General features: G+C 42.6%; 1 protein-coding gene across 6 annotated transcripts in view; it reads left to right on the top strand.

Moving 5' to 3' along the window:
* gramd1ba (GRAM domain containing 1Ba) overlaps positions 1-22553 on the top strand; it is a 42236-nt gene extending 19683 nt beyond the window's left edge. For 2 of the 6 annotated variants that reach the window (XM_089126162.1, XM_089126165.1), the window contains 18 exons: positions 3117-3327; positions 6179-6199; positions 10942-11026; positions 11292-11395; positions 11537-11632; positions 11705-11785; positions 11886-12001; positions 13354-13531; positions 13696-13882; positions 13973-14119; positions 14247-14362; positions 14447-14589; positions 14721-14824; positions 14959-15156; positions 15247-15337; positions 16620-16727; positions 17715-17835; positions 18957-22553. In XM_089126162.1, coding sequence (XP_088982288.1) covers positions 3117-3327; positions 6179-6199; positions 10942-11026; positions 11292-11395; positions 11537-11632; positions 11705-11785; positions 11886-12001; positions 13354-13531; positions 13696-13882; positions 13973-14119; positions 14247-14362; positions 14447-14589; positions 14721-14824; positions 14959-15156; positions 15247-15337; positions 16620-16727; positions 17715-17835; positions 18957-19046 — 2197 coding nt within the window. In that variant the 3' untranslated portion in view covers positions 19047-22553. The remainder of the gene's footprint in view (positions 1-3116; positions 3328-6178; positions 6200-10941; positions 11027-11291; positions 11396-11536; positions 11633-11704; positions 11786-11885; positions 12002-13353; positions 13532-13695; positions 13883-13972; positions 14120-14246; positions 14363-14446; positions 14590-14720; positions 14825-14958; positions 15157-15246; positions 15338-16619; positions 16728-17714; positions 17836-18956) is intronic. The other 4 variants (XM_039676976.2, XM_039676980.2, XM_089126163.1 and 1 more) reach the window with 3 other exon arrangements.
* The last annotated feature ends 496 nt before the right edge of the window (positions 22554-23049 follow it).

Below are 23049 nucleotides of genomic sequence, written 5' to 3'. Positions count from 1 at the left end.
GATGAATGATCAGCCGACCGCTGTCGTGTAGCGCCGCATGGACACCAGGTTAGTCAATGTGTGATTCTGCTTGAACATCATGGAGGAAGGTCGTTTGAAGACTCACACTTGACGTGTCCATTTGCTGCAATTTCCAATATTCTGGTTTTTGTTTATGCTTTTGCCACCTGTAATATGGATTTTCCTGCAAGTAAAGCCATCTTTCATCCAATTTCAAGCAGATAACTGATGTTTTTAGAAGAGATATGCATCTGTGACATTTGATCAGAATAATGCATTGCATTTGCTGCATGTACCGAGCGATTTTGTGGGAGTGTTTTCACCCCTTTAATGAGTGTGAGAAAGATGTTTATCTCTGCGGCACAGGCCTAGCGTGAGAAAGCAGTATCGTCCCACTGGTGGCAGAAGAGAAGATGCATGTGTGTTTTTGGGTTGGCCTTTAAGGAGAAGTGTGAGAAACTGCATTCACACACACACACACACACACACACACACGTGTGGCTTGTCATTACAGCTCTGATGAGTGCAGATATGACCGATGAGAGGCGTGTGGAGCCGTACATCATCCACAATATCAGCTTTCTTCTCTAGAGTGTTTGATAAACACCTTTTATCTCTTTATTGGTGTGTGTGTGTGTGTGTGTGTGTGTGTGTTTGGCACTTCTCAAAGCTGCACGAGAGACGATGCGTTTGTGTAATGTCTGGACTAGAGGACTAGCTCACTGCTGATTGGATAATGTTCAGGATGTACTAATGCTCATACTTCGCACAGGATGCACACTATGAATACACAAATAGAATCGTATAGAAGTATGTGGGGATGCACAAGATATTGGTACTTCATTGGTTAATAATGTAATTTTCAAATGTATCTGTACCAGTTGATGTTTAATGTTTTTTTTTTTTTACTGTTCTATTTTTATATTTACTATATTTCTATATTTAGCTTGCCTTTTTATTATAATGTTGTCAAGTCACCTTTATTTATGTAGCTCTACAGGAAACGGTTTCGGCTGTACAGCGGACTGAGAAGAAAATAGTGTCATAGTCCAGCCTAAGGAACTTCAATGATGTTCATTTTTGTTGTAAAAAAAGAAAAGTTATTGATTTAGTTTATACAGTATTTCTCTATGGAGAGACAGCGATGTCATCGTCCAGCTCGGTTCAGTTCAATGCGATCGGATCAATCATATTGTGGAATATTAAGTGTTGTGATGCCTTTATTTAGCTGTGACCTCTAAAATGATATATTTGAGCATTTAGACTATTTATTTAGAGAGAATAGTGTGTAATATAGTGCTGCTCATCCTCAGTGTGTATGTGGGATGAGATGATGAAGAAAACATGAAGCATCTGATCATACGGGTCCTGGACGGCGTGATGGATGGAGATCTTGATGTGTGTGTTTGGTCTGCAGTGATTCAGAACCTTCTGGAACGCGTGGACTCGTGTTCTGCAGTGGAACGGCTGCTGGAGTGTTGCTGCATGGGTAAAATCACAAGTGGATTACGTTGAATATATAAATGAAGCATGAATTATATAAATGCAGTCCATTTACCATTTATCAGTGGCTGTTTAGTTCTCTCTCTCTCTCTCTCTCTCTCTCTCTCTCTCTCTCGTCACACTATGTTTGTTTTTCCAGACGGGCAGCTCTTAGCTCAGGTACAGAACATTAATAATTAAGATAGAACCTGGTGGCGTGTGTTAGGGACAGATGAAGGGCTGGAGGAGGAGGAGGAGGAGGAGGAGGAGGAAGATTGCTGCGTCGAGAGATTGAGACAGAGATGGATGACTAGAGAAGAGTTTCTCCATCTGATTGAAGAAGGCTTTTCATCCTCTGTATTATCTATCTCATCCTTTGTAATCGGATCAGGTCTGGCTGGAGATTCCTGCTCTGAGGGCAGCTAGTGAGTGTTGTTGTAAGATTGGACAGTTTTCAGTTGTTTTATTTGAAGAAGGCCTGTCTATTTCGTCTGAGATGTGTTCCTAAAAGCTCTTTGGTGAAATGAGACTTGTCGACACAGAACAGAGCTACGATATGAACATGCACTCCATAACGCAGATCATGTGGGACCATAAGAATTTGAGAATTATTTGACTTTTGATTGTAAGTTGATTGACTCATTTAAAGGGATAGTAACCCAAAGACTATGAAATGTTGTGATGATTTACTCTCCCTCAAGTTCCAAATCTGTATGAGTTTCTTTTCTTGAACCCAAAAGAAGTTATTTTGAAGAACGTTGGTAACGGTTGACAGGAGCCGTCGACTTCCATCGTATTTAGTTTTTTTGTTTTCATGGAAGTCAACGGCTGCAGTTTGATTACCAACGTCCTTTATTGTCTTCTTTTGGGTTCAGCAAAAGAAAGAAACTTATTCAGGTTTGGAACAACTTGAGAGTGAGTAAATGATGAACTTCCTGTAAAGCCTGTTGAGAATCTCCTGTGAGAATATTAACGTCTCAGGAGAAAATACTTGAACTCGGAGGTCTCCATTGGCTTTTTTAATATTTGTTTTCTTCAAGTTTCTTCTTTTTTTCTCCCCCTTTTTTTTACAGTTTCAGTTTTGTGCTTCAAAAAGATCATCAGATGTTCAGTTCCTGTATTGTGGCTGATCTGTGTGTGATTTTATCAGTGATGTGGAAACTCCCAGCAGAACGACAGCACTTTAGCGGCGTCCGTGTGTTCTTGCTTTAGCGACGTGGCGTCCGTGTGTTCTTGCTCAAAGTTGTGAGACGTCAGTCTGATGTACATTCCTGAAAGCTGACAGGGCAGAGGTGAAAGGCCAATGAATGGCCTTCTGGGAGGATATCTGTGTACACGAGTGGTTTGGTGGTTGTTAGGGTGGGGACTTTTCCGTTCATATTTATTTCTCTGAGCTTTACAGAAAACCTTTTTTTCATTTGTACATTTTCTTTAATACATTTCGCATGTTTAGAAATATAGCCTTTTGATGGTTTACACGAAACTCGATCCTGCATCTCCCACACGAGCACCACACGTCTGTAGCTCACGCGCTAACTGTCCAGCCGAGGCCCAAACAACCATTTGCATTGTTTTTGTAAAGTGTACCGTGGGTTCATGGTTATTGATATTGGATATGTTCCTTGTTTCTGTAGCACTGCCAGTAACTCGAACCGCAGCACGCCGGCCTGCTCACCCGTCCTGCGCAAGCGCTCGCCAACGCCCCAGAGTCCAGACGGAGAGAACATGGTGGAGAAGAGCTCCGATCACTCTTCCGATAAATCCCCTTCCACCCCGGATCAAGCCGTCCAGCGCGCGTACAGCCAGGCGCTTCACAACACCCGCGCCGGGGGGAAGAACTCCAAGGTAAGTGTGTGTCGGCCTGCGCTCCTGCTCTTCACACACACCGCGATCCTCGTCCGTGCGGCCCGTAATCTCCATCTGACCCTGCAGGGCATCCATACCTGTGAAGAAGATCAGAGACCCGTGTTTACAGTCTTCCAGTACATTTACTTAAAAACATAGTGAGTTTCCTATCCAGGGAACACTTTACTCATCATACACACACACACTGGGAGAGGCAGCGCACTAGTTTTAAATTACTGTAGAGCTCTTGCTTTCTTATCCCTATCATTCTTAGATCCTAGATCTCTCGTTCGTCCTGAGAACATGCTTCATAAAACAGTTTCCCACAGTTAACACCGCTCTAGTGAAGCACATCTAAATCTGAGTCAGTCGAGTCGTGGCATTATCATTTCATGACCATCTGCACCTCATGATTGACATGATCTCTCTGCTCGTGGGGAAGCTTTGCCGCCCAACGGTGTTGTTTTATTTGTCTGCACATAATTCATAGTTTTCTTTTTGTTTTTGTTTGTTTTCTGATATCTGTTCTTTCTCTCATGCATGCTAGTCCCACAAGAAACTGTCTAAAGTAAGCATCACTCTTTTCTGCTCTAGCGTACCTCCACCCTGCATGTGACCCATCCCATAATGCTTTGCATCACCTGTCTGTGCTAACCAAGCAAACACTGTGCAAGACTAGCTAGTAATGCCAAGTTAAATGTGTTGAACTGTCTGACACAGACTAGCCCCTTTCACACAAACGGTCTTTTCTGGTAAATTACTATTAAGAGATCATGTGTGAACGCGACCTTTCCAAAAGCACCTGTCAGTTCTGACAATTTCCCGGTATGAGAAGTGGCCACATTAGCAGTAAATTACCGTTACGATTCTGTAAAGGAAGAGCAGGATTATGGGTATGAGCACACGCCAGGCTAGAACAGGTTTGGCTTTGAGCCGGTCGTAATGCTCTGTCGGATCCGTTTATGCTAAGATCCGCTGCTCGTAATAGTTCTTCTCTGTAAACATGACGGACGTCGGAGCTGCGCCGCGTCTCACGAACCCAAAATCACTTATTTTACCCTTGAATAGGGCACTATTTGTGGAGGTTATCGAGTGCATTCATTCAATCCCACCGCAATAATGAGTGTACGATCGATGTATGCTCAACGGCAAGGGAATACCCATAATGCACTGTGAGAGTGAATTCCCACGCCTCACCAGAAGATGGTGCCCGACGCTTACTCATCCGTTCAGCTTCAGTGTGGCTCAACACTGCATAACATCATACAGGTATAAAATCCATGATTAAATTGAAAGAAATAAAGATTTGACATTTATCTTGACATTTATTTTATTTACACATATTTGACTGACTAAACCTCCAGCAACTCTGTAATACACATCTTTCCATCACTACTCAAGCTGCCTAACCCTAAAGCAAAGTTTCATCTAATAATTAAATCGCAAGCACTAACGGACTAATATGCAGCGCACTCGAGTTGGCTCACTGGTTTTTATTGAAGTGAACTCTTCTTAGTGGTCCACCGCGGGCACAGTGAGCGAGGGTATGGGCTGAATCCGGCGTTCTTCTCTTCCGGTAATCCGCAGTTATTGCCGATGCGTTTACAGTAACTGCAAGACTACAGGAACTATTGTGTGTCTCGTGTTTTTAGGAGCTAAATTTCATTCTGTGCGATGTCACTCAAATCAGTCACGTTGGACAGATAGTGAAACTAAAGCGCTTCTCGTCCAGGTAGATGAAGAAAACAGACGTGCTTAAAGGTAATTTCCAATCATTTTACCGGTTAAAGAGTTTACTGGTTAAGTCATTCTGGTAATTTACTGGGATTGCTGTGTGAACAGGGCTCATTAAAGAGGTTGTATTGACACCAAATGGCGTCACGAGAGCAGAAGTTTCCAGTATGCCGTATAGAAACACGTGACTTATGTCACTGTCAGTTTGACAGATATAGAAGAATAAATACATATTTATAAGTAAAACATTTCACACCTGACCTCTCTTGATGACCTTTCTCTCCAGTATGACAGACTAAACCTGATTAAAGTAAGATATTGGTATTTGTGCCCTTGAGCTCAGACCCATCCTCTGAGAAGCGTACTGTAGAGTCCCAGTGTGTGTGTGTGTGTGTGTGTGTGTGTGTCTCCAATGCTCGCATTACACTTCTTTCTCCATCCTTTTAGGTCTTTATATTTGTGTATATGAACCATAAACTTGTATCACAATCACTGTTAAGACATTTTTAGCATAGTTGTGTTTTTGTGTCCATAAAATGCATAATATGTTTGGCAATGTATAACAACAAGAGATTAATTTAGTGTAAACTGACTGCCCTCTTGTGGTCGCTTTGTGTTTAGCAAATGTGCTATGATACAAGAACAGATGAAATATCCTATACACAAACTGAGCCTTCCCATAATCCCTTGTTTTATGATATACTTATACCTGTGCTGATCAAACATTCATGGATGGATGGATGGATGGATGGATAGATAGTTGAAGGTTCAGGTGTCCTAAAATGGACATTCTTTGGTTCTCATGAGGAAAACAGCATATAAATCATATCAAATAATGCCTTTTGAAAATGTAGAAATGGATGATGTCATGGTTATGAAGGTGTCATGTCAGTCTTATGTACACCCCTTCAAGTAAAGTGTTACCCAATATAAAATAGTTATGTGTAGGTTATGTCCCCATAATACGTATGTGTGTTTGTGTTAGTGATTTGTATATAGCCAAATATAAGTGTTTGTGTATATTTGATCACTCAGAAGCCTTAGAAACTCACTCTAATGTTTATCTCTTCCTCTTTTGTTTCTTCTTCCATCAAAATCGGATTCTTCAAACTCACAGAAAAGTCAAAGCTGGTATAACGTAAGTTTAAAAAAAATCATTATTCATTACTTTTGATGTTGAATGTTGTGTGTTTGTACAATATTGTGTAAAATATTGGGGTTCTTTATGAACTGGATTCTGTTTTCCATTATTCAATAATTAGTTGTTTGCTCATCTCCATGCCGTGTCATGTGACTCTCTGAGGTCGCCTCGATGACCTCTTTCTTCTGTGTTTGGCCTGACATTTGTTGTCCTGTGGGAAAGAATCCATTTTTTTTTTCGGTCAGTTAGTACTTAATGACATTTTTCATCATTTTACAAGTGCCTTTTGTGATGTTTTGTCAGTGTGTTATTGTGGGTCGTAACCTCTGATGAAGCGATCTGCAGAACAAAGAGCGCTGTGTTCTTTCTCTCTGATCAACAGCGTGTCCATTTCTGCCCTGGATCAGAAACATCTCAAATATACAGAATAGCTCAGATCATTGGGTTCACGTTGAAATCTCAGACTTTAGATTTGATTTAGAGATCTCTACTGAAACTAATGTGAGATTGCTGGATTCTGTGGATCTCATTTGTGGAGTTACCCCCAGCATCACTTTTAAAGCATAATTATGGGTCTCTGCTGGATGGGTTCGTGAGTTTCTCTCTGGGGTCTAATGCACCAGTTTAGTCATGGGGACGCTATACTGGAACAAGCACATCCTCTGGATGTTAAATCCTGATTCTCTGGTCATTTATTAATCCCATGGCACATCTCTTTAAGAGTAGGGGTGTAACCGCGCTGGCCTGGACAGATTCGCTCCATTTGCCGCTATCAATCTTGAGCTAATCCCATCCAATAAACTCTCTCTGTAACGGTCACCAGGTGGAGTACCCTTGAGAGTCACCAGAGGGCACTCCACACCAGATGTTCATGTTTCATTCACAACTACATTTCCCAGAAGTCATCATCACTGATCACATTCACCTGTACCTCATTCACTGATTGCGTTCACCTGTGTCTCATCCTGTTAGTCTGTCCATATTTACCTGGTTTTCACATTCACTGATTGCGAAGTCTTGTTGTACTGTGTGTCTGCATTTCTGAGCGGTTTCCATGTTTGTTTTCGACTTTGGATGGTTTTTGGATTCTGATTATTGCTGCCTGCCCTGCCCTGACCTCTGCCTGTTTCCCGGATTCCCACTGTGTGTTCTCCTGTCTGCCGAGTCTCGACCCTGCCTGTACGACTACTCTTAAATAAAGCTGCATTTGGATCTTCATCTACAAGCCTCAGAGCAGTTCGTAACACTCTCTTCTCCACCTAAAGCCGGTGTGTGTGTGTGTGGAGAGCACATCATCCTGGTGCATGTTGAGGAGAGACCCTGATGTGATTGTAAAGCACTTTGGCTGTACAGTAGCTCATAGGAAAGCGCTGTATGGGGCAGTGGTGGCCTAATGGTTAGAGAGTCGGACCGAAGGTTGAGGGTTCAATTCTCAACTCCAGCAGGAAATGACTGAGGTGAGGTGCTTGAGGATGGGTGCCACAGCAAAATGAGTCTCTGTGTGTGTGTGTGTGTGTTCACTACTCACTCCTGCCAGTGTGTGTGCTGTAACTTGGATGGGTTAAATCTGCATAGGACAAATTCTGAGTATGTTTTAACATATTGTGCCTTCATAATAAGTCACTTTCATTACATCTTTCTTATTAAAGTGTCATTCATTCATTCCTTGGAATAGATAGTCATACAACAATGATTTTTCAAATTTTGACATGCAAATTAGATATCTTTGAACACTTTTTACCAAAATAATTTTTAAATATAGATATTTTTGATGTTTTTTTGTGGGATAACTCTTTAGCAGTGTGTTACAGGAGTCTGAATGGGCCCGATGCTTCTGCATGACTCCATGAACAGCGTGTGTGTGTGGAGATAACAGTCGGTGTGTATAAAGACCAGCAGGAAACAGTGACTCTCTCCAAGTGTGAGCTTATCAGGAAATAGTTTACTTTGCTCATTTTAGTTTTTCTTGGGTGGACAGATAAGCGCAAGCTGTTGGACACGTGTGCTCTGCTGTAAACATGCTAAATAGAGGACTGTAAATAATCACGCTCCCTGTTACGGGCACTGGGACGCTCAAGTTTTATTTTTATTTGTATAGCGCATTTACAACCCATTTTGTTTCAAAGAAACTTTATAGAAAATCGTGCATTAATGACTTAGAATCATGCATTAATGAAGGAGAAGGAATAAGATGTTGAGCTAGAGCTCGTTCTGAGATCGCCTCGAGGACAGTATGATGGCAGTATAGAGTTATTCTGTTGTGCCTCTGTCATTAATCATGGCAAATGTAGGGAAATTAAAACATATTTGTCCTGTATTTCTCATGCATTTTTGGTTTACACTTTATTTTACAGTATGTGCACTTACAGTGAAAGAAAGCACTGGGTAATATAAGGTGAGCACATGGGTTAGAGTTAGGGTTAGGGGTAGATTCAGGATTAGTATCTAGTTATTACCCAGTTTTTGTAATTACTTTAATACGTGCAAAGTATGTACATGGGTAATAGGACTGTAAAAGAAGTGCTACCCATTTTCTTCTATACTTCTACTTCAATTATATAACTTCAGTTATATTTTTGTAAATATTTTAAATAAGGTGTATTTTAGTTAAATTTGCCAATAGGACCTAAACTTGACATTCTCCACCAGACATGTAGTGCTTACATGTTTTATTGTACAAAAAAGAGAGTTCCTTAGGACTTCTGCTGAGCGTCCTGAGCGGTGTGTGTGTGTGTGTGTGTGTGTGTGTGTGTGTGTCTCGCAGTGGGCTCAGATGTTGGAGTCGAGGCCAGAGAGAGAGAGATGATTCACCCGTTTGGCATCCCCCCTTCCTCCAGCCCAGGAAGTTAACTAGAGTTCGTTGACCCCGTGAGAGTGCACGAGAGGAGGAAGACGGAGGCGTTGTCCTTGGCCGTGCCTCAACACTAACACCATAAATGTCTTGTGCACAATGGGGACCTCTGTGATTCTCTCAAACACTTTTATCTTTCTGTCCTCTACGTTCTCCAAGTTTCTGATCTCTTTCTGCCACTTCATGAAATAAATGAAAACTGCTTTTTGGGGGAGGGGGGTTCACAAAAAAGCTAATTTGTGGAAGCTGACGTGTGTTTTTCAGGCCCCGAACCCTTCAGGGTCTTCTGCTGGAGTATAGGGGATGTCTGGAGAGACATTGAATCCAGTTTGACCTGGGGTGTGGGTGGGATGACAGTCCCAGGAAAAGCATATAAATCTCGCAGCTCTTCGATCATGAGTGAGAAAAATGTACTGCCTGAAGCAAAGAGCTCACTACATCTGGCACAGCCCCTCCCCTCTCTTCTTCTTGGCATTCTATTGGCCAGCTGGCTTCCCTAGCTCCTCCCTCTTTCTCACTCACAAACATTCTCTCAGGCCCCTCCCACTCCTCCTGGCAGAAGTGTTTTGTAGAAAGTGTTGGTGAGAGCTCGTTCCTGTTGTAATAAAGGGCTGCTTCTGCTCAGTGAGATCATTCGGTGTCCTCCAGGGAGAAATCCTCAAAGGGACGAGCCGCAGATCAAGTCAACTGGACGTGCAAGGATGTTAATGCTTGTATTTTGACTATTTTAATCCATGCTAAAGAAGGACTTTTGAAAGATTTTTGGCATTTTTTTAACAGGTGGATGTTTTTTTTGGACTTCCTCAAACGCATGCCTCGGGAATGTTCTTGGACGATTTAGTTTTCTTGGCAAACATTTAGGAAATGCGATATATCCTATATGTATGTTTTCATCTGATAACCGTAACTGAAAACCCTCATGAACACGTTGAATCTGAAATATTGTAAAGTGGCGACGTACCTCCGAGTTTCTGGCTGGATCTGGAACTGTAAATGTGGTGGATCAGCGGGCATAACCCATCAAACGAGAAGATTGTTGGCCACAGCCTTTCCGAGCAGACCACTAACAGTCCTCGGTTTGACTCATTTCCTGAGGAACCCGTGCTCTGATCTCTTGGTCAAGACTGATGTGTGTCCATGATCAGTGTGTGTGAGGCGTTCTCCTGCTGTGTGTGTTTGAGACCCAGCGGCTCAGAAACACACGCGGTGATGCTCTCGGGGAAGTCTCAGAGCATGTCCTGCTGAAGCAGATCGTGAAGCACCGCACCTCCTTCAGGAGCGCACACAGTAAGAGGGAACGTCTGCTCAAACGGACGGAGCGATGGAAGTCCTCAGCTTCGATGCAGAGTCTGATTGGCTGTACGACTGGGAGGCGGTCCGACAGCCTGAAGTGCCCCCACGGGATTGGACGGACTGCGATTCAGAGAGCGTTCCTGCTGTAAGCAACCAATCAGAGAGCCGATGAGAAGGGAGTCGTGTCCTTTTGTAGTTTGGCTTTGTTGATGTCAGATCATGAGCATCTCATTATGTTTCAGTGGAGACACGACGCGCTTGCGGACCTGCTTAGGATAGATGTCATGCATTTCGCTGTGAATGCGATGATTTGAGGGACTGTGGTGGTTTTTCATGCGTTCAGTTGTGTACCTTGATGTAGATCGTTCGGCTGACAGAGTATTGAAAAAAATGTATATAAAATAATATGAATATTAAACATTTAATCAGACAGATAATGTGTTTTAGGGTTAATAAACTGCATTATGCAAAACTAAAATCAAAATTTCCTACATATTCATTCCCACAGGAAGCGTTAATGGAAACAGGGTGTGTGTGTGTGTGTGTGTGTGTCCTGTACGTCGCCCGTCTCACTCTCTCTCCTCTCGTCTCTCAGGTTTTGAGCCCCACGTACAAGCAGCGAAATGAAGACTTCAGGAAGCTGTTCAAGCAGTTGCCCGACACGGAGCGCCTCATCGTGGGTCAGTCTCAGCACACACTGAAGCCGGCTGCAGTATAATAAGCTGTCCGGTCGCATACGTGTTATCATTTACCATACAACCTGAAATGACTGCATTGATTTGTTGTTGTTGATTTGGTTAGCCCAAAAATGTTGAGACCTCCTATTCTTTTTTTTAAACTAGTGATTGGCTGCTATATTTTTAGTGTTTGTCTGTTAACAATATGTATAAAACATGGAAAGGTTTGATGTATGAACCTCCATGACCTCTGACCTCCTCCTGACAGACTACTCCTGTGCGCTGCAGAGAGACATCCTCCTGCAGGGCCGCCTCTACCTCTCCGAAAACTGGATCTGTTTCTATAGCAACATCTTCCGCTGGGAAACGCTGGTGGGTTGGAGCCGTTCTCTCGAGGAGAAACAGCGTTTTCTGCCTCTCTTCTCCGCTGTTGATATCCAGTGAATGTGCTGTGTTGCTTCTGCGGGTTTGTTGAGTTTGTGTTGTCATCTCTGTGTGTGTGTGTGTGTGTAGCTGACGGTGAAGTTGAAAGATGTTTGCTCCATGACGAAGGAGAAAACAGCCAGACTCATCCCCAACGCCATCCAGCTGTGCACAGACAACGAAAAGGTGAACAGAGCTCTTGAACACCAGTGTGCCAAACTCTGGCCTGCATACTAACATGTGCATATTCCCCTTTAGCACTTCTTTACCTCATTCGGGGCGAGAGATCGGACGTACATGATGATGTTCAGACTCTGGCAGAATGCTCTACTAGAAAAGGTTCGACAAGATATGTCATTGTTCCCAATGGTCCTTTGAAAACAAGTGTTTGGTGGCCATGTTAGCCCACAAAGTCTCTATGTCTTTCATATTTGTCTAGCCATTGTGTCCCAAAGAGCTGTGGCATTTTGTCCATCAGTGTTATGGGAATGAACTGGGTCTGACCAGCGACGATGAAGATTACGTACCTCCTGATGACGACTTCAACACCATGGGGTGAGTCTTCCCCCATCCTGAATGTTGAATCCTAATTTACAAATCTAGATCCTCTCTCAAAGCTTTGCTAGAAGAGGTCCAGCAAACGGATTTTCATTTGCCAGTTCGGGAATGTCTGGTTTTGGGGAATTTTGTTTAGTCACAATAGTGGTTTTGTGTCCCTCTCCCAGCTTCCAGTGCACTCAGACTTACAGATTTAGTCTTTTTTTAGGACTGAACTCAAGAAGATATTTTAGCACAAAATACACCCATTCAGAGACACGGATCGAGGCCCAATCAAATACAGCCAATCCAAATCAGTTTTGTTTTTGAAAAAAGTACTTTTATTCAGCAAAGATGGCAATCAGTATTGTGTATAATTCGCCCAAAATAAAAATTCAAGTGTTCAGAGTTTTTAGTGTCAGTATTACATTAAACTAATACTAATACTAATGTGGTTCGTATCCACTGTGAGACGCCAATGTGACACTTGACCCCTCGTTGATCCAGAGGCGTGCGACCTCTGACATATAGAGCAATTGTAAGTCGCTTTGGATAAAAGCGTCAGCTAAATGAATACATTTAAAAAATTTATCATTTTAATCAAGAGGACGTTTTTGTTCACCTTTTACCATACGTCTTGGATTATCACAATGATATTGTATCGTGAGTTCACGTATCGAATCGTGACATGAGGGTATCGTTACACCTCTAATGTATATTAAACCAGATTTAGTATTTATTGTAATTCCAGCATGTATACATAGAATAGCACTTTACTGTATATGTGTAATTTGTCTGAAAACAGTGGTGTCTTTTGTAATTGTTACTGAATTTTAAGGTGTTCTTTAAACTGTGTAGTATTCAATTTAAACTTAAATGTTAGTTTTGTTATGTGTTGTTTTGTGATGACCTGACGGGGGACTGCAGATGGAAAGTAGCCCTGGGGCTAATTCTGGCATATTTACATTACTGAAATGTTTATCAATATGCATTGTCCCTTTTAAATAAATAAATAAAATTAAAAAAATTCAAAGTGGCAGTAAAAATATTTATAATGTTAGAAAAGATTTCTATTTCCTTTCTATTTATCAAAGAATCCTGAAAAAAGTGTCACAGTTTCCTCAAAAACAATAAGCAGCACTATAAGACTGATATTAAGTAGAACCATTTCTGGATCAGCAAATCAGCAAATTAGGATTTGATTTCTGAGGGACCGTGTGACGCTGAAGACCCAATCAGAAATGCGTCAGGAAGACCACAGCTGTACATCCAGCATTCAGATGGCAAAGTGTCATGGATCTGCTGTAGACGTGTCTCTTGCTATCTGTGGTGGAGGGTCAGCTTCCCGAGCTGGTAATCTTGACCTGCAGCTGTTGCCCGTCTCCCTGGTGCAGGTACTGCGAGGAGATCCCCAATGAAGACAACGAGGCCCCTGACAACTGTCCCAAAACCCCAGACGCCAAAATGGACATCAGCCCTCAGCTCCACAGGAAGGTGTTCCTCAACAGCAGTGTCCACTCCACGGACGGCACCGACGCTCCGGTCAATGTAAGCGCTGGCTCACACACAGTCACAGTGGGAATACAGAAGCGTTCATTAATGGGACTTTATGCATGACAGAAGTGGTTAGGAGGGCCAGCATAATGTTAGCACTGCAAATTGATATTTTATTCATTCAGAATGTTCATAATCAATGTTTTATATCCTTGTAGTTCCCCGATGTGCCCCCAGTGGAGGACTTTACTGGCTGCGTCCCAGAAGACCTCCTGCCCCTGCCATTGCCCGACAACATGCTGTCCGAGACCGGTCCTGTCCCCGGCCCTCCGCCCTCCCTCGACCTCAACGACAACGAGGACCTCCCGACTGAACTCAGCGACTCCTCGGAAACACACGACGAGGGTGTGTATGCAAAAGCCAGTTCTATTGACTGGACCACAGCTGTAGTCTGACTGTTTCTGTGTGTGTGTGTGTGTGTGTGTGTGTTGTCAGCTGGGGAAGTGCAGGCCTTCCAGGAAGATCTGAACGGGAAACTGTACATTAATGAAGTGTATATGTTCAGCGTGGAGAAACTGCACGACCTCCTCTTCACTGAGTCCCAGTTCATGAGAGAGTTCCTGGAGCAGAGGCGCTTCTCAGGTTGGGCATTATGGGTTATCTATCCATCCATCTATCCATCCGTCCGTCCATCCGTCCATGTGTCTATCTAATCTGTCTGTCTGTCTTTCTATCTGTTATTGATTTCACCTTGTTCTTTGTTTTGCAGATGTGGTGTATCAGCCGTGGAGGGAAGAGGACAGCGGTCAGACCCGAGAGATCCGGTACACCATCGCCCTGTCCAACCCGCTGGCCCCAAAGACGGCCACGGTCACCGAGACACAGGTGAGCTCACCCGAGGAGAGACGCGCGCCGCACACGACGGATGACGACGCTATGGAAAGCTTTAGTGTCTTTGTTTTCTTGTAGACTCTGCACAAGGCCAGTCAAGTGAGCGAGTGCTACATCATCGACGCAGAGGTGATCGCTCACGATGTCCCATATCACGATTACTTTTACACACTCAACCGCTACATGCTCACTCGGGTCGCCAAGAACAAGTGCCGTCTCAGGTAACGTCTGCGCTCTATTTTAATCCGATAGATATTATAATGTGTATTGCTTGGTGCTATAGAAAAAACAACACATTTTGTAGCATGTGAGAGGAATGAAATGCCGTGGTGTGTGCTTGTGAATGTAAAAGAGTGTCGGCTGAACTGCGCTACAAGAAGCAGCCGTGGGGACTGGTCAAGGGCTTCATCGAGAGGAACTTCTGGAGTGGCCTGGATGAATATTTTAGGTATTTGGGTAAGTGTGATGAAAATAAAATATTCATTTTGAACATTAAACATTTAATTTACATTCAGAGTACACACAACATAGCCTATGACTAAATAAAAAAAAATAATCTCTGTTTCTTTCTTTGCTGTGTGTGTGTTTAGAGCTAGAGTTGAGTAAGCTGGTGCTTTCTGAACCTCACAAACAGTCTCCCAGGTCCAAAGCATTACACACGGCTCCGGTGAGGCGCAGGAAGCGGCCCCTGACGCACACGAGGCAGCAGCACACGGACGAGGCGCTCCGGCCCGCCACCAGCCCTGAGGAGGAGAAGAGCGTCGTCCGGCGCATCAAACACGTGGCAGGTCTGACGTCAGCCCGCTCGGCTCCTGAGACACGTGCCTGAACAGGAATATAGTGCGGGTTGTATGTTCAGGTGTTTTCCTCTGTCACAGGATCCACACAGACCAGACACGTCCCGGACCACGGATCTGAAGGCCTGGCTCTCTACAGCGTCTCCAAACTCCTGCTCATCGTCAGCTCTGTGTGGGTGTTCTCAGAGACACATCAGGAATAAAACAGCTAAATTAAGCTCGTTTTCTCCTCATATTTTCTCCCAAATTGCTCATTTTAGCAAAACCAGATTGACACATGCAGAACATTTCTTGAAATAAAGTAATTAGATGTTTACTGGGGCTAGATTAACGGTCTTTTTGGCCTAGCAAACTTTGTAGTTTTTTTTTCACATGCTTTAGCAACAGGACGCGGCATGCGTGCACTGCGCTCTGAAACACATTCATTTCATGGCTTGTGCCGCGCGAGGACGTTTTGTTGCTTCGTCGACCAAAGCGCAAGCGGATCTAGCTAGGCCGGAAACAAAACAGCAGGCACGCCACACACACTTGCTTGGGCTTGCGAGCCGGCTGAATAGTTGGCTGACGTTATGTTTTGAGTGGATGACGAGCACAAGACGCTGAAATGGACGCCAATAAGATTCTAAATGGAAAGTTTACTTTAAAAAGTTCCCTAATGGTTCCACTGACAAGACCAACGTGATCTGTGTGCTTTGTCGTTGTGAACTGAGCTATCATCATCGCAGCATGTCTGGTGCACACACACACACACACACACACACACACACACACAGCTGATGCGAGTTCTCCGCCCCCTCGTCAATATCAGGACCTCGTCAGTATTTCTTTCACCCTTTTATTGATGGACGGCGTTACATTGAGAGATTATTTGCTCCAAGTGAGAATTCTAGTGTGAATTTGAACACAGTATATGCATGCCAGTGTTGTTTTCAATAAAAACATTTGCACAAAGCAAGCCAATCCAGTTACAAATGTTGATAGAGCATTAAAATGAGAAAAAATAATGAGACAAAAAAGAAATCAAGAGACATTTAGAATAGATAAAAATGTGCGATTGATCGTGAGTTAACTACGACATTAATGCGATTAATCGCCATTAAATATTTGAATCGTTTGACAGCACTAATGTTTACATTTCCTACCATGTGTAGAATAGGCCACTTTAATGTCCTCTCTGCATGTGTCATTCAACTTTGTCAGTCACTCACATTATATTTTACGTTATTAGAGCACAGGGTTCGGGGTAGGGATGACTCAGACTGTTGGTCAGCATAATTCATTATGGTCTGTTGTTCTTCATGTCTTTTCTCTCTCCTGTTTTCATCGCGTCCTGCAGGATTTGTGTCAGGTATTCAGTGTTTTCATCTGTATGAACGTATAAATCGTCTGTGGTTCCTGTGGTGCAGTTGACTCGTTCATGAGCTGATCGGTGTGTGTTCTCCTCTGTTCCTCAGTCTGGTGCTGCTGGTCTTCTTGAACATGATGCTGTTTTATAAGCTGTGGATGCTGGAACACACAGCCAAGAGTCTGACCTCATGGCAGGGTCTCAGGTCTCCGGAAAGGTAACGAGACCCTTCGGTGTGTTCATTTGGGAATGGGAGGTTTTTCTAAACACCTAAACGAAACACCTACAACCTCGGCACATAACTGTTAACATACACTGTAAAATAATATTTTATTAATATGTATTTTATTATATTTTTGGTTAGTTTTTAAGTAAAAATATACAAACACTTACAACAAGCAGTATTGCATAAGATGGAAGTTTATTTTTTCTTAAATCATTGCCCAGTTGTTTTTTCCTGGTTTTACACACAAATCTGGAAGGTTTATGCTAGAAAAAGGTTTATGCTAGGAAAAAATGCTAATGTGGCAAGAAAAATAAACCTAATTCAATATATAATTGAAAAAATATATATAATTGATAAATGAAAAAATGTGCTTATCAAGTCTGAAAATAAATACTGATAAACTGATTTTGCTGCATATGAACATGAATATTTGCATGAGGAATATGTGTGTGTGTGTGTGTGTGATGGGCAGGTTTAGGAGTAGGGTTAGTGTGTGTGTGTGTGTGTGATGAGCAGATTTAGGGGTAGGGTTAGTGTGTGTGTGTGTGATGAGCAGATTTAGGGGTAGGGTTAGTGTGTGTGTGTGTGTGTGTGTGTGATGAGCAGATTTAGGGGTAGGGTTAGTGTGTGTGTGTGTGTGTGTGTGTGTGTGTGTGTGATGAGCAGATTTAGGGGTAGGGTTAGTGTGTGTGTGTGTAATGAGCAGATTTAGGGGTAGGGTTAGTGTGTGTGTGTGTGTGTGTGTGTGTGTGTGTGTGTGTGTGTGTGTGTAATGAGCAGATTTAGGGGTAGGGTTTGTGTGTGTGTGTGTGTGATGAGCAGATTTAGGGATAGGGTTTGTGTGTGTGTGTGTGTGATGGGCAGGGTTAGTGTAAGGGGATAAAATATACAGTTTGTTCAGTTTAAAAAACATTACGTCTATGGAGAGTCCTGACAAAGATAGTAAATCAGATGTGTGTGTGTGTGTGTGTGTTGCAGTACACTTCCGCAAACACAGATTGAATGGGCTCAACTTTTGGAGTCTATGCAGCGTTACCATGAGAACGAGCTGGAGAAATGGAGGGAAATAATAAAGTCATCTGTGCTGTTGTTGGATGAGGTATGATCAAGTACAGTACACGTCTGAAACATTAGACAATAGGGGATTATCACGCTGAGCAGAAGTACTTCCGGATTCAGTGATGTCTGAGCGCTGCCACTTCCGCTGAATGACCGCTCTCGCTGGCGAACTGATGACGGACTACACTGAGTTTATTTATACGGCATCCCTGGTAAATTAGTCTGATTCACTAAAGTGCCGGCTGCAAACGAACGTGCTACCTTGTTTTACTTTAAAGTTTGGACTTTCTTCCCTGCGAACCGGTTTAATCCACTTCTTCCTTATACTCAATAGAGTCGGAAATCCATGAAAACTTAAGTAGGGTTGGCGTTGTTGGTTCGATTTACAAAGTGGAACAGAGCAGTGACATCTAGCCTTCGTCTCAGCCATTGTTGAACTGCGTCGGAAGTGGACGTGCACAAAGTTGACAAACCCCGCCCATGAAACCCGGAGCGTGATAATCCCCTAGTGTATTATATGTATCATATTAAGAAATGATAAACAGTATTAAACAATAGAGTGGTCCAGGGATGACGTCTAAACCCGGAAGACTAATCCGTCACTGGTTCCCTTGAGATTTTCCTATGGGATGCCTGTGGTATGTAACTTGACGATGCTTTGAGGTTTTATTCTACAATGTAACCTACTCACACCCCTAGTGAAAACGCACATTTTGAAGTCTATATAAGTCACTAGATAAGACAGTTTGGGGTGTGAGTGTGTCTCATTTTTCTTGTAGAACAAAATGGCAAGTATCGTCACGTTGCGGTATGTTTACCATAGGCTTTATTTTACTCACCCCCATAGGAAAATCTCCAAACCACCAGTGTCATCACTGCTCCACTCGATTATGAAGAAAGGAACTCAAAGGGATAGTTCAACCAAAAGGAAAACTCTGCCATCATTTACTCATTGATTCAGGTCATTGTAAATCCACATGACTTGCTTTCTTTAGTGGAACACAAAAGGAGAAAAGAACTTTACTTGTTGCTCTTGAAAAGGATGCAAAAGCATCTTGAAATTGGTTCGTATGTATGATTATATTCCAAACCTTTTGGGTGAACTATTCCTGTGAAGTGCAGTCACGGCAGGATCTCAGTGACACATGTGTGTGTTTACAGATGAGAGACTCTCTAATGAAACTACAGAAAGGTATCGGGTTAAAAGACTATGATTCAGACAGTGAGGAAAGGACCAGTCGCTATCACTGACGGTTCAGCGAATGTAATGAACATCTCCACACGCAAGCGTTCAGATGTGGGCGGGGCTTTGCAAGTGGGCGGCACCGACGGATCGGTTCTCGCACTCGCGGTCCGCCCACAGCGCTGTGAGGCCTTTCTGACCGCAGACACGGAAGAGGAAACCCAGCGCTTTCATTTCTCCGTCAGTCTCGGGGGAAGGATGGTCTGTTCACCCAGGGCTAAAACAACTCGCAGACTCCGACTCTCTGGTTTAAACACTCGGAAAACTTGAGCATCCCTTTTTGAAACCTTTTGGAGTCTGGGACCAGATAAAGAAAATATGGAGTCACTATCAACAAGTGTTATGTGGACATGTACACATTTATTTATAAAAACAAAATATGGAATTGAATGATATTATGATAGACATGAAAATATATCATTTCTATGTGGAGCTATATTTGTTGCCAGAGTTCATTTATAACAGGCTTCCATGGAGAATCAAGGCTGGCTCCTTGATAGCTTGCGCCATGGTACATCAACTATATGCAATTGGTTTATCCTCCTGTTGGAAATGACTTCCTCTGATTGGTTGATTTGCGTACAGTGGAATCATCTACTGAGGTCATCGGCTGCATTCCAGTGTTCATACTGCTGCACAATAGAGATACTTTAGGCATATTAGTTAAGACATGGTTAATTTCCCATGTTCACTCCATCTTGCGCACAGTTGAGTGTACTAGCTTTTCAAAGTGTACTCCTTTTCCCGTGAGCGCGGATGGATGTGTTCGGCCTTTCTGTTCAAGCACTCAAGTCTCTCTTACATCGCTGTTGTTGTGCACAAGTTGGAATGGATGCAAAATTCAGGACATTATTATTTGAAAGGTGATTTTTCAGGGTGAAGAGTCAACTACAAGAAATCCAAAGGATTATTTGCCTGGAAAGTGAAATACTGTGGCTCTGTGGTGCTATCAAAACCTCTCCACCAGCTTGGCACGCCGGCAACCAATGGCTAGAGTTAGGGGCGGGACTGTTTGTTTGGCTGATCAGTGATCAGTGGCGGCACACACTTATCCATGCTCAGAGTGTTGCGAATCAGTGGCAAAACCTGGAAACAAGTTAGCATTTTAGCACTTCCAGCTCCATCAGTGGGTTTTTGGCTAAATGGGTTTTGGGTTAAACTCAAGCAACAACGAAAGAATCATCAGTAATGATATCGCCTTGTGAGTTTTGTTTAATGTTTTACTTGTCTTAAAGTAGTCAGTGGCTAACAAGTGGCGAAATGGGACTGCGAAGGGTTTTAATTGAAGGCTGCAAGAGTTGTTGGAAGCTTAGTGATGATGACGTCCAAGTCATGTGGCTGTGGTGTTTAGCCTAACTTTAGTGTTTTACTCATGCCGATTGTATTTAGACTTGTTCATTTATGAAGATTGGCATGTAAGTTAAGTGGAATCATACATTTTTGTTGGTCAGAGCTAAAATTGCCAATTGAAAAATCCTGCTGTTTTTTTGTTGTTGTTGTCAAGGCAACCAGGGTGATGCCAAATTGTGGGTTGACCTCACCTCACGCACTATGAAGAGGTGTAGTATGGGAACTGGGATGCAGCCATCAAGCCTGCGGTCAACCAAACCTCTCGTCTAGTAATGTTTGTGGTATATTACTGGTTGACTACAGCAGGTCCACTCCAGCCAATGGCATCCATTCAAATGTGAACGAATTATTGTCACATGAATGTGTTTCTTTTCTCCCCAGGGTTCATTGGTGTCCTGTGGACAGCTGTAAACAACTTCATATTGCCAAGCTTTGATTTTAAAGCCACTTTGTGATGTATGTTCCCATGTTGTATGTTGTCCTTGTCTTGTGTTCTGATGCTGAACCAGCTGCTGGACGGGTGAGAGATGCACATTGATTTGAGAAAGTATTTAACGTGGCTTTATTAGTGTAGTGGAATAGGACAGACTTTTTTCTTGACCAGCAGTGGGTTCGTTAAGACTAAACTGTGAAAAATCCAGGTTATGCTTGAACTTTCAAAAAGAAACTGAGCAGCAACCTGAACATTTGGCAATATAATAAACGTTCAACCTCATGATACAGTTCAAATTACCTCTGAGGTGCCAGATGTCCTCGTACAGACTCTCACACGCACGAGTGGGAAACGCTGCGGTCCTAGATTGGCCTCGAGTGATATTGAGTTCTGGTGCTCATGTTTTATTTCCTGATCCTGTTCCCCATCAAGATTACTTCCACAAGGCCAAAATCTAGAATTAGAAATGTGTTTACTGGAATTGATCTACTTCTAAGCTGCAATTTCTCAATCTAAAGTTGGTTCTGATTTGCATATTATTTACATATCAGGTGTGGTTTTTCTCGAGAGTCGTAGTTTCTCCTGTGGATTCTCCAATGGAACCAACTGGTTTTAAGTCCCGAATTGCCAAGAACAATGTATGAACTGATGAGAAGACTAGAGACAGAGAGTCCAGAACATGTGACCGATGAGAAACGGTCTCAGGTGGACTGGTCTAATCTGGTCACTATGAACCAGTACCATGTGTTCAAGGCAACTGTATCTTATGTAGATTTTGTCCTTCGAGCCTGTGCGATGCTGGACACGGGTCTTTCGGAGCCTATGCATTGCCCTGTTGGCTTTATTGACAGACTTCTTATCCTATTGTGAGCTACAAGGGCAATTTGGAAATATTATTAGACTAAAATTGGCATCTGCAGCTCATAGTGATCAGCTTGTACTGTTTATGCTAGAGGATCAGTTAGCCCTCAAGAACGGTCTATTTTTCATTATGATTATGTTCCTAAAACAGGGACTACAGAATTGATGTCTGTATTCATCCTCATAGTCATTAAACCGATATGCAGTATTTAATGTGCAATACAGTGGTTTCAAGTAAAGTTAGGATCACTGAAACTGCACGTGAACCGTCTGTGAGAATGTATTTTAGCTGAAAGACTATCCTTTATTTGGGCGTTTTTGTGAAGCACGGGTGATTTAGACGTGTAATGACTTTAGATGTCAAGCATTGGGACGCCACCGCACTTCTGCACACTGCTCACTTTCAGGCCCTAAACAGTATTTTTCAGCATTTTGCAGGTTCTGCGAACAGTATTATTTCTAATGTAGCCGGTGTGCACGGACAGGATGGTTGCTTTCCTATTGGTCCAGGTGAATTGGATATGAATATTCATATATGATGTTTTTTTAGCGCATGTCAATGTTAGGAGCAAAACACTGAAGTAGAAAAACACTGGTTATTTTTCCCCCCAAAACATGGAAAGAAAGAAAAAATGAATATGTATTTTAATTACAATGTTGAGTTTTAAATGCTTTTTTATCATAATTTAAAATGTTCTTTACAAAATGTATATACATGTGTTACTGCAATGTATGTATATGTTGTGTACAGTGCACATCCTACGTGCGCTGGTTGCACTGTGGGATCCCTGAGAAATGTTCTGAAAAAAATATTACAAAATTTGTGTTGTCAAGAAATAGGCGGAATGAATAAAAAAGTATTTGAAGATGATTTCCCGCCTTTGTTATTACTTACTACATTTTCTGCATTATAACTTTTATTTGTATTATTTTTAACAGACATCATTTGGAGAGAGGTTGCGCACAAAAAGTATTAGCGTTGCTTCATAATATTAAGGTTGAACCTGGAGTCACATGGACTACTAATTTAACGATGTCTTTATACCTTTCTGGGCCTTGAAAGTGGTCGTTGCATTGCTGTCTGGACAGGTAAGAAAACTCTCGGATTTCATCGAAAATATCTTCATTTCTGTTCCGAAGGTGAACGAAGGTCTTGGGTTTGGAACGACATGAGGGTGAGTAATTCATGACAGAAATTTAAGTTTGGGGAGCTAACCTTTTAAGTTTGGAGTCATTGTGATTGGTTGATCAGAGACCAATGAGTGACCAGGCATTAGGACTCACGTTATTAAACATATCATTTTATTGGTATGAACCAAAAACCATGTGATTTCCATTCCGATGGCTGCAGGGCTGAATGGGTTAAT

This window comes from Pimephales promelas, chromosome 23, assembly GCF_988280905.1.
Source record: "Pimephales promelas chromosome 23, fPimPro1.hap1.1, whole genome shotgun sequence".
Classification (NCBI taxonomy): domain Eukaryota; kingdom Metazoa; phylum Chordata; class Actinopteri; order Cypriniformes; family Leuciscidae; genus Pimephales; species Pimephales promelas.
Note: the sequence above shows the minus strand (reverse complement) of the source record. Positions and strands in the feature narration are given on the sequence as shown.